General features: G+C 37.4%; 3 protein-coding genes across 4 annotated transcripts; 1 reads left to right on the top strand and 2 right to left on the bottom strand.

Annotated features, from left to right (window-relative positions):
* Positions 1–758: 758 nt before the first annotated feature.
* On the bottom strand, positions 759–7,359 carry LOC126771248 (poly(ADP-ribose) glycohydrolase). 2 transcript variants are annotated; one of them, XM_050491031.1, is made up of 12 exons: positions 7,339–7,359; positions 6,839–7,119; positions 6,560–6,721; positions 6,185–6,294; positions 5,487–5,630; positions 4,897–4,979; positions 4,504–4,666; positions 4,121–4,251; positions 3,751–3,938; positions 1,632–1,872; positions 1,323–1,447; positions 759–1,233 (listed from the first exon to the last, which is right to left on the bottom strand). In XM_050491031.1, exons 2-12 carry the CDS (start codon positions 7,079–7,081, stop codon positions 778–780), a joined length of 2,046 nt encoding a protein of 681 aa, XP_050346988.1. In that variant the 5' UTR covers positions 7,082–7,119; positions 7,339–7,359; the 3' UTR covers positions 759–777. The 2 variants fall into 2 exon arrangements, with proteins under 2 accessions (XP_050346988.1, XP_050346987.1); XM_050491030.1 differs by lacking the exon at positions 7,339–7,359 and adding an exon at positions 7,191–7,326.
* Positions 7,360–7,609: 250 nt separating this feature from the next.
* On the top strand, positions 7,610–9,889 carry LOC126771359 (uncharacterized). The gene is made up of 4 exons (XM_050491216.1): positions 7,610–8,063; positions 8,272–8,443; positions 9,023–9,154; positions 9,587–9,889. Exons 1-4 carry the CDS (start codon positions 7,951–7,953, stop codon positions 9,833–9,835), a joined length of 666 nt encoding a protein of 221 aa, XP_050347173.1. The 5' UTR covers positions 7,610–7,950; the 3' UTR covers positions 9,836–9,889.
* A 701-nt stretch (positions 9,890–10,590) lies between these two features.
* LOC126771360 (uncharacterized protein CG5902) lies at positions 10,591–17,588 on the bottom strand. Its single transcript, XM_050491217.1, has 4 exons — positions 17,238–17,588; positions 16,195–16,280; positions 14,499–14,729; positions 10,591–14,160 (listed from the first exon to the last, which is right to left on the bottom strand). The coding sequence occupies exons 1-4, from the start codon at positions 17,429–17,431 to the stop codon at positions 14,006–14,008; spliced, it is 666 nt and encodes a 221-aa protein (XP_050347174.1). The 5' UTR covers positions 17,432–17,588; the 3' UTR covers positions 10,591–14,005.
* Positions 17,589–17,791: the final 203 nt, after the last annotated feature.

Genomic DNA, 17,791 nt, shown 5'->3' with positions numbered 1-17,791 from the left:
TAATATATATATATATCCTAAGCTTAAGTAGCTCAACAAAATTGGTTATTAAAAGTAAAAAAAGTAAAACATTTGCGTTTATATTATATGACTTTAAATATATTCAAGTTATAAATAATTCTTGTTTTTAACTTACGAGTTCTTCTTTCATATTAAAACCAGTAACACAACACAACAATCACCGAACTCGAGACACTTAAGATTTTGACCATAATGTGCGAAGTCACAATTATCTTATTTTTCATGGCTTTATTCTTTTTTAAATACCGCAAATGCCAACTCTTAAGGGATAATTTATTTTTGTTTATCGAATAATTGTATGTTATCAATTGTTGTATATTATTATTATTTGATTATTTCATGTTTTTATTTTTTCTGTAATTCATAATATTTAATTGTGTTTTACTGGCAGTAGAATATGCGATGAGTTGGTGGTATTGAGCCGGAGGGGCTCGCACATCCTTATAAACCAAGTAATGGTGGAATAAACTCCAAACCAATTCCTTAATAGGTAATGAGAACTTTGCACTATGACATCAGGACTAAATCATAGCTGACATGCCTGATATCAGTTTAGTGCGTTCATATTTTCATTTATATAATATTTATGGAACTATTACTGTCCTGACCCTGTCTGAAATATATGATATTTGTTTTACTAAATGAAATCCTGAACATGCCAAGAAGATTATTAATTTGAGGAGATACATAAAAAGTAAATAATAAAATATAACCAAGAAAATTTATTAGAAAAATAAATACAATCTCAAACATAAATCATATTGGTTTCTTTGAAAAATAATCTGTGATTTTCTTTGCCAACTTTTTTTTGTCATTAGGCGATATATTTGTTTGCAAATTATCATCAATTTCCATGACCGTTTCGTACTTTGCAGTTTTATTTTCAAACATTGATTTTTGGTTTGCATTTAGGTTTAATTTTCCACTATCATTATCTAATTTCTCCATCTCGTCAAACAATCTTGAAGTTTGGCTGAATGGTTCAGTATTTTCGGCCACTTCACGCTTACTTGTCAATATTTTGTTTTGATTAATGGCAAGTTTTTCACTAGAGTCTTTGTCTTTGTGTGTGGTCTCTGTTTCTTGTGATTGTAATTTTATAGTCGAAGGTGTAATAAATTCGATATCATCATCCGTTGTAAACATGTCAGGAGATCTATTCAGATCTTGTACCACAGAAAGAGGTAATTCATAGTTTTCAGTTTCACCGCCCTAAAATCCATACCAAAATATTTATTTAATATTACATATGAAATGAATTAAATAATAAATATATTTATTAGCATATTATTTTTACATACATAAGTCTCACGTTGCAGGTTGTTTGAACAACCTTTTTTTTCTAATGTTTGTTCCAAGAAAGTGAAAATGTTCAATTTTTCGATGTCTTCGTCGCAGAATTTAAGTATCAATTCATATAACTGACCTGTAACATTATTGATTTTTATAATTATATACGTTATAATAAGTATATTTTCACTCGTAAGTGAAGATACTGTACATATTTAATAATATTCAAACGAATTATTATTGTCAAGAAACAATTGCATTTCGACTGCTGGTAAAAATGTTATAATTAAAATATTCAATAATGAACAACGAAATATTACCAACGGTGACGTCATGCCGGGCCAGCAAGTCGTGCACTCGCACGATGTCGTCCCGGAACTGGACGTCCCCGAAGGTGTAGTAGGCCAGGTGGCGGCCGGCGCGGGCGAGCGCCATCATCTGTATGAGCAGCTTGAGCGGCGCGGAGCCCCCGAAGGCGCCGCAGCCCCAGTTGCCGGTCGCCACGCCGGGGAAGTGCGGCCCGGCCGCGTCCCCCGTGAAGAACGAGAAGCCTATCCACGCCTGTATTACAATAATATATTTACATAAAGTATGTTTATATATGAAGAAAGATTTAACCTAAACTATTTTTTTACTTAAAACTTGTAACTAAACATCGATGGGTAGTAGTAGTCAACGGGCGCGGCGTCGATGGCGAGCACGGCGAGGAGGGGGCGGGGTGACTGACCTTGTCGAGCTCGCGCAGCACGGCGGGCGCGCTGTGCTCGCGGCGGCGCCGGGCGACGGGCGCGGCGTCGATGGCGAGCACGGCGAGGAGGGGGCGGGGTGACTGACCTTGTCGAGCTCGCGCAGCACGGCGGGCGCGCTGTGCTCGCGGCGGCGCCGGGCGACGGGCGCGGCGTCGATGGCGAGCACGGCGAGGAGGGGGCGGGGTGACTGACCTTGTCGAGCTCGCGCAGCACGGCGGGCGCGCTGTGCTCGCGGCGGCGCCGGGCGACGGGCGCGGCGTCGATGGCGAGCACGGCGAGGAGGGGGCGGGGTGACTGACCTTGTCGAGCTCGCGCAGCACGGCGGGCGCGCTGTGCTCGCGGCGGCGCCGGGCGACGGGCGCGGCGTCGATGGCGAGCACGGCGAGGAGGGGGCGGGGTGACTGACCTTGTCGAGCTCGCGCAGCACGGCGGGCGCGCTGTGCTCGCGGCGGCGCCGGGCGACGGGCGCGGCGTCGATGGCGAGCACGGCGAGGAGGGGGCGGGGTGACTGACCTTGTCGAGCTCGCGCAGCACGGCGGGCGCGCTGTGCTCGCGGCGGCGCCGGGCGACGGGCGCGGCGTCGATGGCGAGCACGGCGAGGAGGGGGCGGGGTGACTGACCTTGTCGAGCTCGCGCAGCACGGCGGGCGCGCTGTGCTCGCGGCGGCGCCGGGCGACGGGCGCGGCGTCGATGGCGAGCACGGCGAGGAGGGGGCGGGGTGACTGACCTTGTCGAGCTCGCGCAGCACGGCGGGCGCGCTGTGCTCGCGGCGGCGCCGGGCGACGGGCGCGGCGTCGATGGCGAGCACGGCGAGGAGGGGGCGGGGTGACTGACCTTGTCGAGCTCGCGCAGCACGGCGGGCGCGCTGTGCTCGCGGCGGCGCCGGGCGACGGGCGCGGCGTCGATGGCGAGCACGGCGAGGAGGGGGCGGGGTGACTGACCTTGTCGAGCTCGCGCAGCACGGCGGGCGCGCTGTGCTCGCGGCGGCGCCGGGCGACGGGCGCGGCGTCGATGGCGAGCACGGCGAGGAGGGGGCGGGGTGACTGACCTTGTCGAGCTCGCGCAGCACGGCGGGCGCGCTGTGCTCGCGGCGGCGCCGGGCGACGGGCGCGGCGTCGATGGCGAGCACGGCGAGGAGGGGGCGGGGTGACTGACCTTGTCGAGCTCGCGCAGCACGGCGGGCGCGCTGTGCTCGCGGCGGCGCCGGGCGACGGGCGCGGCGTCGATGGCGAGCACGGCGAGGAGGGGGCGGGGTGACTGACCTTGTCGAGCTCGCGCAGCACGGCGGGCGCGCTGTGCTCGCGGCGGCGCCGGGCGACGGGCGCGGCGTCGATGGCGAGCACGGCGAGGAGGGGGCGGGGTGACTGACCTTGTCGAGCTCGCGCAGCACGGCGGGCGCGCTGTGCTCGCGGCGGCGCCGGGCGACGGGCGCGGCGTCGATGGCGAGCACGGCGAGGAGGGGGCGGGGTGACTGACCTTGTCGAGCTCGCGCAGCACGGCGGGCGCGCTGTGCTCGCGGCGGCGCCGGGCGACGGGCGCGGCGTCGATGGCGAGCACGGCGAGGAGGGGGCGGGGTGACTGACCTTGTCGAGCTCGCGCAGCACGGCGGGCGCGCTGTGCTCGCGGCGGCGCCGGGCGACGGGCGCGGCGTCGATGGCGAGCACGGCGAGGAGGGGGCGGGGTGACTGACCTTGTCGAGCTCGCGCAGCACGGCGGGCGCGCTGTGCTCGCGGCGGCGCCGGGCGACGGGCGCGGCGTCGATGGCGAGCACGGCGCAGCGCCGCCGCCCCGACGAGTCGCGCGGCGTGTCGTCCTCGTGCGCGCCCGCCCACTGGAAGCTGTGTCCGTAGCCGGAGTACTTGCTGTACTGTTCGCAACCTGCCGACGTTATCTATACTGTATTTAAATATATACGAGACAAGCTAATCTAAAACCTGATCGTTTTCACCTAGACATTTAGTATTACCAAGCAAGGTCTATGATTGGCTATGAGAGTGTCTACGATAGTCTGCAGCTAGGATGAAGGCCATTTTATGCTTGTATTACCTGTTAATATTTACCAATAATCATAAGAGCTTCATTAGGTTTCAATGACTCGGTAAACAGCATCGATATCATCAACTCCGGACATATCATGAAGCGAATTTCTTCTTGAACACTGCCGTAATTCAAAACACCGCCACCGAGAAATCTGAAATGTAAAGAAATTATAATTATTTAATATTATTCATCCAAAAACTAGAAATCTGATATTATATTAGTTAATTTTTCAACCATCTATGTGGATTTTTATGTTGATAGTAAATATGATAGTAAATAATAAATAAAATAATATTGAAATAAATTAAGTCCACTTTAAATATATTATCTTTGTAAAATTTTTGGTCAGTGAAAAATAAATTGTTAATTCGGTTCCGGCTCGGAAGCCTTATACAGCGCGTACTTGTTGGCGAAGTCGACTTGTATGAGCCCGTGCGCGTCCTCGATGGTGCGCGCGCAGTCGGCGTGCACGCGCAGCGCGCCCAGCCGCGCCGCGCACGCGCGCCACGCGCCCGCGCCGCCCGCCGCGCCCGCGCGCCGCCGCACCGTCAGCGCGCCCGCCGGCACTGTACTGCAACACCGACCCCGTCCGACACTCTGCCCGCCCCACGCGGACCCCGCGGCCCCGCCCGTGCATTTCTAACTTAAGGTTTTTATTACTACGAGCAAAACCGTGCGGCCGCGACGTTTTAAACGTCCGTCCTTTAAATCTTAGTTCCCGAGGTCGGTGGCACACAGGCGACGTAACCGTGGCGATGGAGAAGTAACGAGTGGACAACATAAAATATAGTATTACCGTTTGTGCAGACTCTTCTGAAATAATGGCAGATACATTTGAGTTTTTCCAATATGTGGTCAGACGGTGAACACTCGAATAACCTAAAAACACAACATAGGCTAAGCGAAATCTAGAGTTCTGTTAGTGTCAGATAAAATTATGCCACAAGTGTATCCTCGAGGACAGTGATTCTCAACCACTGTGCCGCGGCCCTTTTGTGTGCCGCGAAATTCTAAAGTGTGCACCCAAATTTTAGACACAATAATGTTAATATTATTAAATAATATGATTTAAAAAGAAAAATCCTTTTAAAGTGAATAGATATTTAAATCCATAAAATTTGATTGTTCGTAATCTATTTTACACAATGTGTATAAGTAAGTAAATAATTTTTAAACTTATATTTTTCTTTGTGTGTCGCCAAATTCTGAAATCGTTAAGTGTGCCGCAACAAAAAAAAGGTTAAGAATCACTGCTCTAGGACGTAGGTTAAGAGGCCTTAGTCAAGCAATGTGATATTTATAGGATTTTATTTTTCTATACTTCATATAAAATCTTGAGTCATGAATTATACTAATGAACATAATATAACTGAAAATTTAACTTACGTACTAAAATTAAAGTATGGATATGACGCATATTCCGAGTCTCTCTTTGTTGAATTCCTCCTTGGGAATGTGCAGAAAAATGCATTCGCCAATAAGGACGATATCTGCTGCTGTGACAATGATATTGAATGGTTTTTATTCTGCCTGTAACATTTAAAATATATTTACTTATTTATTGACCTAAGAAATACAAGGAACACATTTAAAAAATAAAATACTAGAACATTTTTGTTATATAATCTCAATTAATATTAGATTATGTATTACTATTAGGGTCTTTTGGAACTTAGCATTGTATGAATGATATCAGAATATTAAGCAACTCTGTTGTGTCTTACTCGTTACATAACAAGTATAAAGGATGAGATGTACTAAGAATTTATGTTTGAAAAACGGCATTTTTATTATTATGTTTCAGATGCTACATAATGTTCATCATCATTTATATTAAGCACTACTGTATAAGAGACTCTGAAAATGTTGTACTCTATCGAGATTTCAAATAGAATATAAATTATTTCTTTAAGAAAAATTGCTTTATCACACCAATGAAATTTTTCAATAAAAATATTATTATATCAGCATCGGTTTAGAATGTGAAATTGAAAAGAAACTTATTTCTATATTTAACTGCAATTTATACAATTTTAACATATTTTTAAATATTTAATAATAATGAAATCATAAGGAATAATTACTTCAATAATGGTATTGGTGACTGAATCAATTGTGGGAGAGCCAAAGCTAGCTTACTCATTTCAGGAAGAGTGACATCAAAGAAATATTTTGTCTCCTCTGCTTCTAAGTGCTGAAAAAAATGTTACAATAATATAAGCATAAATATATTCACTTGCAATCTACACATGAATCATTATTAGCAATTAAATTAAGCATATAGAGTTTGTAGTAGAAATTAAATCAATATCTTAAGTACCACAAGCATGATGGCCAGGTTCATAATGTCATCAATCAAAAAGAATTATAACAAATTCACTTTTATTATTGTAATACTCAATATTTTTCATAGTAACTATTTAATAAAATGTTTAAATCATTCAAGCACAGTTAGTTACCTCTTCAAACAGCTCATACAATGATCGAAACTTCCACTTGTTCTTAAACTTAGTATTGTAACTAAGTATGGCATTAGCCAGCTCTTCGGTATTTCTTATAGGTCTGCTAAGTGCTTCCTGAATCATTTCCCAACGTTTCTTTAAATGGGTTTCACCAACACTCTATTGAAATAAATGTCTATTAAAGTAGTTCACAGAATTTGTATAAAATTAATAATATTAAAATAAAGTTAATTAGACCCAATATAATTAAACAGTGAAATGGGTTGGTATACTCACATTTTCAACAGGATACAAGCTGTGAGAAGAAAATGGCATTCTAACATGATCATGATCCCATTTTTCTCTGCCAATCTGTGGCTTAGGCGGCCTGTCTAATTGTGCCCCGCTGGCCGGTATATGGTACAAAACACTATGATTGTATGCTGGCTGCACTAAAGGAAACTCTGGAGCACCCCATGGCGAATTAGATCCAATAATTTGTGATATTGGAACACCTTTCCACTCAGAATTTGTAGACATCGCAGCATAACTTAGAATACACGCTTTTTGAAAAATGCCTAAAAGTTACAAAATTATTTTAATACCAATATAATTATGACCTATAACTATAAAAGATGCTGTTACTTACAAATTTTGATTATTTTATTATATACTCTACGGTGATTCATAGAGCTTTGTACATTTTTTATATGAGGATAGCGAATAAATTATACGATTTTATATTACGTACATATAGCAAAAACTACATTGAAATAGATGTAATTCGTTAAGATTACCTGTTTATTCCGTCAAACAAGTAGCAACTGTCAGTGTCAACTGTCTTGACTAGAGTAAAACCAAAATATCATAGGCCATAGGTAGCCCTAAGTTTTTAAAAACTTTTCTTATTATGTAGTCTATATTACGCACCAGACATTTCTTTCAAATAATATATTACATGAAATATTTTTGTTTATTAATTAAAATAGGTTGGCAGACTGGCAAATTGTCCATCTGATGATGTGTGGTCATCACCAACCATAGACATTCGCACTGTACCCACGTCTGTTAAAAATATTAACCATTCCCTATATAGTCAATGTCCTATCATCCTACCTAACTAAGAAGTTATGTCCTTTCACCCTTGTGCCTGTAGTTTTTTCAATATCAAAAACTGTAAACAAATAAAACTTTAATGTCAAAAACATCTGACGAATGACAGCTATTTTAAGGTTATATACCATTCAGATTATATAAATAAACTTACTTCCGAGAACTTTCAGACGACAAAATAATTAAAATTTCAAATAGATAAATATTTACAAACAAGGTTATGAAATTTCTTCCGATTTAAGAGATTCGGCATATCTTTCCAAGTTGCCGAGAACAAATCGACCTAACAGTTAGCCATGGCTTTAATGAAAGGTTCACAAATTCCTAAAGATGCTGTTGTACTCGATGAAGTTGAAGCGATCGGTTATGTATGGGATGTTGTGTCAAATTGGGAATCGTGGTCGGACATGTAAGATGATAACAATTTAATAGTTCAATGTTGTTGTTAATAATTTAAGGTTAGGGTTGCTTTATAATATTATTATCCAGTTCAAATATTTCAAGTTTCATATTATGTATTACTTTTGTACTGCAATAATTAATACTGATAAATAATAACCTAACACTGAATTTATTTTTATTTTATGAAATCAAATCAACAATCTTGTACATTACAGATGGGCATTACGGTATGGTCCCATGGTTCTGGGTGCTATAAATTCAATAAGCGGTGTTATTATAAATAATCACTACAGATGGAAACTGAAGCTTGGCAATTATGGATATTTTTCATCGACTTTGCCTCTTACTGTGATGCCAGGCATTTTAACACTTATTTTTCATAAACATGTAAGTTATACAACATAATAACAACAACAAATTGGATATGACTATTATCTAAGTGTATCTAAGTAGGAGATATTATAATGCAGAGAGTGAGATTACATGCATATCCAATACCTGGCATAACCAATTCCTATCTCGTAAGTCTGGACTTCTGAAACCTTCTTAACAGAAACCCTAAAATATAATATTATATAAATATAAACCCTAATTATAATATAAACCCTAAGCTTTTATTGGATCCAAGTTTTTATTTTATAATAAGAAAAATTAAAAGTATACTTAGTATAAGTATTTATATGTACAATAATAAACATTCTTGCTTAATATTAATGCAAGAAAATCTTATGCGAGCATGGGTGTATGTGTGGGTGCATATGGTTGCAAGTATTCTTTATTTCTTCTGATGAATTTGAATTATTTCTTGAAGCTGCAGCTTTATAAGCTAGCTACTAGTTACAGCAGTGTCGTTTTCCTAACTTTTTGGACTGTTAATGAGATGTCTTGAGCCATTCAAATAATAATTTAAATTAATTTCTTTGTTGATAGAAGAAAATAATACAATTTGTCTTTATTTTTCCTTAGCTCATATCAACAGACTTGCTTTTAATGAAGAATGATGCATGTCCTGTCTGCTATGAAGTTAAATCATCAGCAATACAAATATCTATGGGCTTATTATATCCAATGGTATTGGCACCCACATCTGCTTTAATGGTAAGTTTATTTTTGTACTAAAGACATATATAACAGAGCAGCTCAGACATTAGGCACCAAACAATATGTCCCACTCAAACAACCAAAACAATTACGATTTGGAAGTTATTTCACCACGCCAGTCCACTGGTTGATGGATATTTATGTAAGACTATTATGATAAAGAGAAAAGATTTGATTTATTGTATGTTTGTTTGTAATGGATGGATAATCTCCAAATCTACTTAACAAATCTTAAATTTTTTTCACCTACAAAAAGCAACATTTTCAGCAAGTCATATTGATTATATTCTGTATTGACTAACTAATATTAATAATTCTCACACTCAGGCCTAATCTCAAGATATTTCCTGAGTTGTTTAAATTTTTTTTTCTTATTGATAGAAGAGAAACTCATATTTCTATTTTAAATATATTTTTTTTCGTTTTCAGCTGGCCAATAGATATTCAACATACAGAATCCCACATCTTTTTGAAGGTCCTAAGGTTATGTTTAGTTTTTTGAAGAAGCATACAAAACCATTTACTGGTACTTTGGGATATTTAGCTTTAATCCAACTTGCTGCCTCAACCTTCATTACCTATTGTGAAATGAAAAATACTGTTACATTAAAGCATAAAATGGCGGAAATAGAAAAAAAATTAGAGCAAGATTTGCTTGATAATAAGATAAGTCTTTAATGGATAGATCATAAATATATAGAAGTTGATTAATATAGTGTTTTACCATACCAATTTTTGTATTTATTTGTCCAGTAAAAAGATTATTCATTAGGGAGCAGGCAAGCATGTTTTTATATATAACTCTCATGGATTGGGATTAAATAAAATAGGGGTCAATACAAACTGATTTGACTGTCAAAGTGGAACATCTTTTTTTATATATATGATATAAATATCCTAGGTCATTATTCACACACAGCCATCTAATCTCAAATTAAGCAAAGCTTGTACTATGAAAGCCAGACTGAACTACATATACTACTTTTCTTTTATAAATACATACTTATATAGATAATTACACCCAGACTCAGGACAAACAGACATGTTCATGCACACAAATTTCTGTCTTGGGTGGGAATCGAACCCACAACCTTCGGCATGAAAGGCAAATATCTTCCAACCGGCTCAAGCTTCTTTATGCTTTTATTTTTAATTGTGTTGCTGCTGGGCTCGACAGCTTCGTCGATTAAAGGACCGAGAACTGACACTACTGAGAAAAGCAGTAAATATAACATATTTTGTACTTAGTAAATATTGTAATAACGCATCGGAGAAGCGTTGTTTGCCTTCGCCCAGCAATGGGACTTTCACAGGCTGTTATTAGACTACTAGAAAAAAATCCGGAATGTTTACGGTTACATTTACGAATTTTTAGCATTATTTTATTATGAGTATTACAGGAATGAAAATGTTATTTTTTAAATGAAGGGACATTTTTGACTTTTGGCAGGTGTTTTATTATCAAAATCAGAGACAAGTTTTGATCTTCAACAAAATAAGCATCGACATAATAATAACAATTTGTATTAAAAATATCGACAAAGTAAGACGGCCACTTACGATCTACAACAAATAAACCTTATTTAATCATATATCTTTTTTTTATTTTAGTTTTCTATTTTGTAATATTTTTTAGAATTTTCGCTTTGACATTCGATATTTAAAATTATAACAAATTTTCTTAACTCTTTATCCTAATATAAATTCAGAACGGCACCTAAAAGGTGTGACTTAACTCCATCTAAGTACACAGATTAAATATTGGATGTCAGTGCGTAATGACCTGCCATGGTAAAATTGTAAAACGTAAAAAAGTATATTCATGCTATACAACTAACTATGTAATAGCTAATGAAATTAACGTGACCTTTCATTTAACAACTTTTATTATTAAGGTGACTTTTCACGTAAACCGTGATATTTATTTTCATATTATACGTATTAATTATACATATAATATATGTCAGTCATAAAATCGTACAGATGCCGTAGTGCGTACCTTTTTTCATAGCAGATGTAGGAACCATTTTCAATATGGCAAAATATTAAAATTCAGTAGCGTAGTTTCTGGTTCAGGTACGTTCCATTGAAATCATACTCGGTAATTTTCGTTGAATTTATTTGGTTTTACCAAGTTTTGGTTTTTCGTTTTACGTCACCAATTTTTTTTCGTGGATACTGAGGCTTACGGTGTGAAATATAATGACAATGATTTATTTATTCATTCTACATATTTCCAATTACGATTAAAAAATATATATCAATTTACGACCATTAAGATATATCTTTAAAACTATTATTCCTTAATTTACTTTATAATGTTCTTAAGCGTTTACCTTATCATTATTTAATTTTCGTGTTAATTATCCAAATTGTTTTAGAAATTATTAATTAAAGCTACAAGTTTATATGAAAATGTCACCCCAGACCAACTAAATCTGAATCAAGAATATAGACCAGCGATATATTATAAGATTCGTATTCACTAGAAAAAATATCTATAAAGTAATTTTGCTGATACATTTTAAGTAATATTGCGTTAAGTTTTTTTAGTCAATAATTAACTAGTCTGCCTATATTTTCTAGAAATATGACGTGTATAATTTGAAAACTAGAAAAACACTATCTAAACACTATCTATGATATAATTAAGATGAATTCGCAGTCATATTTTCAGTGAATACGATCCTTAAATTCCGGCCGCTGAGAGAATACATTTCTGACGTCTGTCAGTAGTTGATATAACCTTGTAACAGCGTTTGTAAGCTGTTACAAGATTCGTTTAATATTAAATTAAGCGCAAAATTATAACAGTCATTTTAATTTGACACAATGATATTATACGTTAGTGGACCAGAAATATCGATAATATTTCTGACGTCACATCGTCCATTCGATCAAAAACTCCGTCTGACAGGCATCCTCATAACGGCCGGACATTAAAAGAATTAAACTTAACAACATCACATTAGTTAAACCTAATCACAAATGTTAGAACAACACCATCAACCATTTGCATACATTTTTAAAAAATTTAACATCCAGGCATATTGTGAACAATAAACACCATTCAGTTCTTATTATTTAAATAATTCGGCGTTTATATTTCCACTGATAATATTGCCAGTGTTAAGAGACATTACGTAATAATAAGTTGAGTCAAAATTATGATCTAAGTGAACACCAGATGTAATTAAATAGATACTCAAATAATAAAGAAATCTAAAATCTAGCGAGTTTTATTATGACAACGTGCTTTATCACACTTAATATTAAATCTCAAACGAGTTCGTTAAAACGTGGTAAGTGTGACCACGTTACTATAAACACTTCCACAAGTGAGCCATAAACAACTTCTACTACAGTCTAAATTCACGTACTCATCTAGAATTACTTAAAATATCCACACGTGTTTAATATTTATTCGAGTATCGTGGTGTTACGGCAGACGTACGTTTACAAAGCGAGATAACGTCGTTAAAGGATAAAGACATTTTCTGCTCATGCGAGGTTTTGCTTTATCTATAACTTCACACACTTAACTTAATTTTGAGTTTATTTTGCTAGTTATTACGTGCTTATAGGCTCGTACGACCTAGAATGAAGAATTGCAGACAGAATAGAGAATAGAGGTCAGGTCAAGGTGTAACTAAAATGAAGATGGCGTTGGAGTGCGTTCATAAAAATTCAATAAAAAAATCCTATATGTTTGTAAAATATTCTTGATTTATTTAAGATAAATTTAATGACAAGCTGCATAGAGCACAGATCACATCTGTGTTATAGTCTCCTTCTCCGACATTAATTTAATAAAAACTTTTTAAAAAATTATTTTATTTTTAATAATCACAACACTTATTACGCGCTTTTTTTTATTTGGAAGGAGAATGACGTATCCGTTGACAGCTTGCCCGTTAATTAATTTTAAGTGTAAGCTATTGATAATAACAATGTCCTACCAGGATGTTGTCACATATATATAATACAAAAATATATATATGCCTAAAATAAGCCAGGCCCGAGACTAGATGGGTTCCAATAGGAACTATGAGCGTATTTCGAGTCTCTGGCCTTGAGATTTATGGGGGAATCATCATTTAGTCACTTGGTTGACAATACTATAGGCAAAAGTTGGGATAAGGAGCTGAATATGTGGAGACTCATCAAATCATGAAAATGGAAATTAAAAAAAAAATCAAAATCTATTTTCAAAAATTATTACCAGGTACTAGTTATGTAAATATGTTAAGCCTTGACATGAATAAAAAAAAAATTGTAGATGCATCTTATTTTTTTTAAATGGCTATACCGAAGACATTTTAATGAGCCCGTCAATACATTCATATTATTTCTTTTTAAACCAGTTAACAGTTAATTAATCTCACCTATCTTGGTAGTATTGTACTTACTGTAACCACTTAACGGGTTAACCTTCGTAATAATATCGATAGCCGTAAATCAAACTGTATAACATTCGACAAATGCAATAGCACTTTAAAAGCAAAACCTCGCATCAAAATTTCAAAGTACCCTCGAATGTTATCATTTCAATGGCACCTTTGATCTCCTCGGGAATGTCGTTGGCAGTGATATATCTTAATATTAAAGCATATCGATGTAACACGAGCTCTTGTCTGGGCAGGAATCACTTTGAGCATAATTCTGACCCATTGTACTTCTGTGGCCGTGATGCCGCCACGTGGCATACGGAACACTAGACGCTGACGTAGATGTAAACTTAGAAACTACGTTATTAACACAATACATTTCACTCGCATTCGTCCGATATAATTGCTTATTTGTATATGCGAGTCTCGGATGCCCGTGGACGGACGGGTTCGCCATTTGCTAGCAGCGCTGGTTTACGTACTCGTTGTAGGAGGCCGATATCTCCTCGGACTGATATCTAGTCAGTTTGATACTCCTTCTCATGTCAGCCGTTATGGCTGCCTTGTATCCCCCCTTTCGGAGGAGGGAGTCGATTGTTTGTATTTGGTCCCAACCTGAAAATATAACGGATTTTTCGTATATTTTATTCAATAAAATCCAAATTTTTCATAACTAGATAGACAATTCATGAATTTCAATCAAACACAAACATTCAATCAAAACTGAAAACGTTATAAATCACTTAGACTATATACAAAATACGTACATAATTTTTACAATATATAATATTCAATACAAACGTCAAAATAGCATATTTTTGATAAAAAAATAAACTTTTATTTGTGAAACATTCAAGTTAGCATATTTAGTAGAAATCGTTAATTAAGCAGCCTGTATCGTTGTAATATCCCACAGCTGGACAAAACCTCTTCTCCACTTAAATATATAATACCTTGTTCAGTGGCGACTTGAGGTAAATAGGTTGCAGTGCGCTTGGAACCCCTTTCGCTGATGAACTCGATACGAATTCCGTGTTTGCCCAACTTCCAGTCTAAATAATGTTCAGCCTCTTCGAAGTGCTGAAGAATTGACACGGAGACCGTGAGACGGGGAACCTCCTCACGAGTTATAGGTGTAAAACGAGAATCCTTTAAAGCACTAGTGATTGCATACTCCCGAAGACCTGGAATCAATTGAGAACATTTGAGTAATTCAGAACCATGCTATCAAAATTTTTTTTTAACATTTTTACGAAGGGTTATGTTTTTATTACTTATTTATCTTGTCAACTAGTTATCGTGCACGATTGCAAATTAAGTGGCCCTGGGTTTTGATTCCCAGATTTTCCATGATTAACGAAATTTGTAGTATAAATGCACGAGTCGTATAAGAATGTATAAGAATGCGCAAAAGTGCTTGAGAGTTTCTTTTTTACCGCTTTTACACTGTTCGAGGTTCGAAACGCTTTAATAATCACTTTTTGCCATTACATTGCGACCGACTCGCTCTAAATTCTCATGAAAGTGTATTTCTGTTGTAAGAATTCGTATTGGGAAATGTAATATTGTTAGTTCACCCAATGACGAGAGAACGATTTTGGAAAAAAACCCTTTTTTACACTACATGCAAAACGAAGACAAAAATTTTTTGCGACTTAAGGATGTCAGTGAAGAGTTGGCCGAATTAGCCATTGTTGGCCATTAAATAAATTACAAGACCACAAACGCACCATTTTAAAAAATAACAATCGAATATCAAACCATCTGAATTCGGTGCAAGAAAGTATGAACAATAGAGCCCATGTGAGAACTTACAAAGGAGACGTAATATGGTCTATTTAAAATAATGTATTATAACCGAACCAAGGCTCACGGGAAGAGAATTGCATTTTGTTTTTATTTTAAACGGCCTGCAGGCGATATGCAATCATTGTATTTCAACTTATTAGTTGCTATTTTAATCTTTGACCAAACAAATTCAGTTTTACTATTGACAACTTGACAAATAACTTGGTCTGAAGTTAATAATTTATGCTGTGTGCTTTGTAACCATGTTGAAATGTTTATTTACTGACTGCCTCGTTTGTCTAGCGGCTAGATAAGACCGCTGACCCGGAGGTCCTGGGTTCAATTCCCAGGTCGGACCCATAAAAAGTTATTAGGTTTTTCTGTTAGAAAATTCTCAGTAGTAGCTCGGGGTCTGGAAGTAGGAAGTGTATACACTCCCGTGCCTAGGAAAGCACGTAAAGCCGTTGGTCCTACGCCTGAATTTTTCCGGTCGCACACACTTATGCACTATAATATCTCCTGCGCAGTTGGCTAATTTCTCTTAAGATTGGCCGCTTGGCCAAAATCAGTCTGGAGAACCTTATTATGTCTATTTAAATAGTAGTTTTTTCGTTATTCCAGAAAAAAAGGAATAATAACTGGAAAAGTATTACCCACTCATCACTTATTCTACAGCCAAACAGCACTACTAATTGTATGGAATGTTTTATTTCGTTCACTATAAATGTGTTAAAATATCATAAATAAAGTAAAAATAAATAAACAGTAATAATGCTTGATTAGGAGCCTTGGGAAAGATACTTTTTTTGTTTAAAAAATTACACATTACAATCAATCCATTTCGTAATTTCTGTTACAAACCTGAATGTAAATGCATGGCATTAAAGGTCCCAATACATCCACGGAGACGATGCTCCTTACCAATCTTCCAAGTAACAAAAAGGGGACTGAAAATAATAAAAAAATGGAATTATTAAGGAATAAATTAAATAAAATGCCAAAATATTCTGTTTTCTTTTTAAAACCATAATAATGGTTCCAATTTGTACCGTTAAAGCGTAGTTATGTCATATTTTTCATTTTATTTGGATAAATATTAGCTGGAGACTAATTTTTTGTCATTGTGTCGTAATGAAAATTAGTTACGAAGATCATCTGGTGCTATAGTCAGCACATCTGCCTTGTACATCAGGGGTTGTGGAATCCTACCTGCTAGTGACAAAAATTAAGCATTGACCGTTTAAATGTCTATATCAGTCTAATTTTTTTCATTTATGTTATTTTTTTTTTATATTTTAAACAGCTTTTTTCTATAGATATCAGTTACAGTTGTTTTGTTGTCATTGATACCTACCTATACATTTACATATTTGGCATAAAGCTCAATAAAAGGTGTTGATAATTTGTTAAGGTTAGATTAAGATGACTATAAAAAGTAGTACCTAACTAACAAATATAATGAAGCATGGCCTAATTCTCCACAAATCCACTAGTGGATTGTGTGGAATTATTGTTTTTTTTATGATTCTATTGTTGGAAGACTAGCTTTGATTTTTATTTACCATTTATTTATGTGCTTCATAAATATATCATATAAATAATTTATGATTATTTTACAGTTACCAATTAGCATACATAAGAAGAAATCGTTTTTAAGCGAAATAAAAGTATGTATCTTGTCTTTATTGTATTTTATAACTAAGCCCTTTGTGTAATTTAGTTAGTTATTACTATAATTATCCTTTGTCTTCATGCATCCATTTTCATACAGTTTTGAATGGATTATTCATATAGTTAATTATGGATTAAGTTTATGTCACATTAACTATTATAAAGAACACTAGCCGTTTAATTTAATTGATTATTAATTTGTTACTTACACTTCATAATATTGCTTTACTTACTATGCTTCGTTAGTAAAATTTGGCGTTTGTGGCGGGTCCATACTATGCAGCTGACAGTACAAGACGTCGAAACAAAAGTAACACATATCAGGAATTGCAACTGATTCTATGTAACCATTAATAGGTCGTTCAACGTGGTTGCTGTACGAATTGTTCAATTTCTGTTTCTTTGTTCCACAACATACTGAAGACATGATGGTTGGTATAGAGTTTTAGTACTAATAATAAGAAACACAGCAATCACACAATGCACAAAGTAAACGAAATCAACACATGAACACACACACACACTCTTTCATTAGGTTTTCCTGCTATTCGTCAATTCGTATGACAGCAGTGATCAAATAGAAACAGCTAAATGCAGAGACACGCAAGGAGTGATTAATGAGTGAAATTTAAATTATCAAATTCTACAGGTTCAATTTACTGTTTTTAAATGTAATGTAATGGTAAATGGAGAAACATGTAAAATATATCTTTAATTATTTCGATAACGTTCTATGTATATGAAACTTTTTTGGTAGATATTTATTAATTACCATTTAATTTTTTTA

This window comes from Nymphalis io, chromosome 10 (assembly GCF_905147045.1).
Source record: "Nymphalis io chromosome 10, ilAglIoxx1.1, whole genome shotgun sequence".
NCBI classification, from domain to species: domain Eukaryota; kingdom Metazoa; phylum Arthropoda; class Insecta; order Lepidoptera; family Nymphalidae; genus Nymphalis; species Nymphalis io.
Note: the sequence above shows the minus strand (reverse complement) of the source record. Positions and strands in the feature narration are given on the sequence as shown.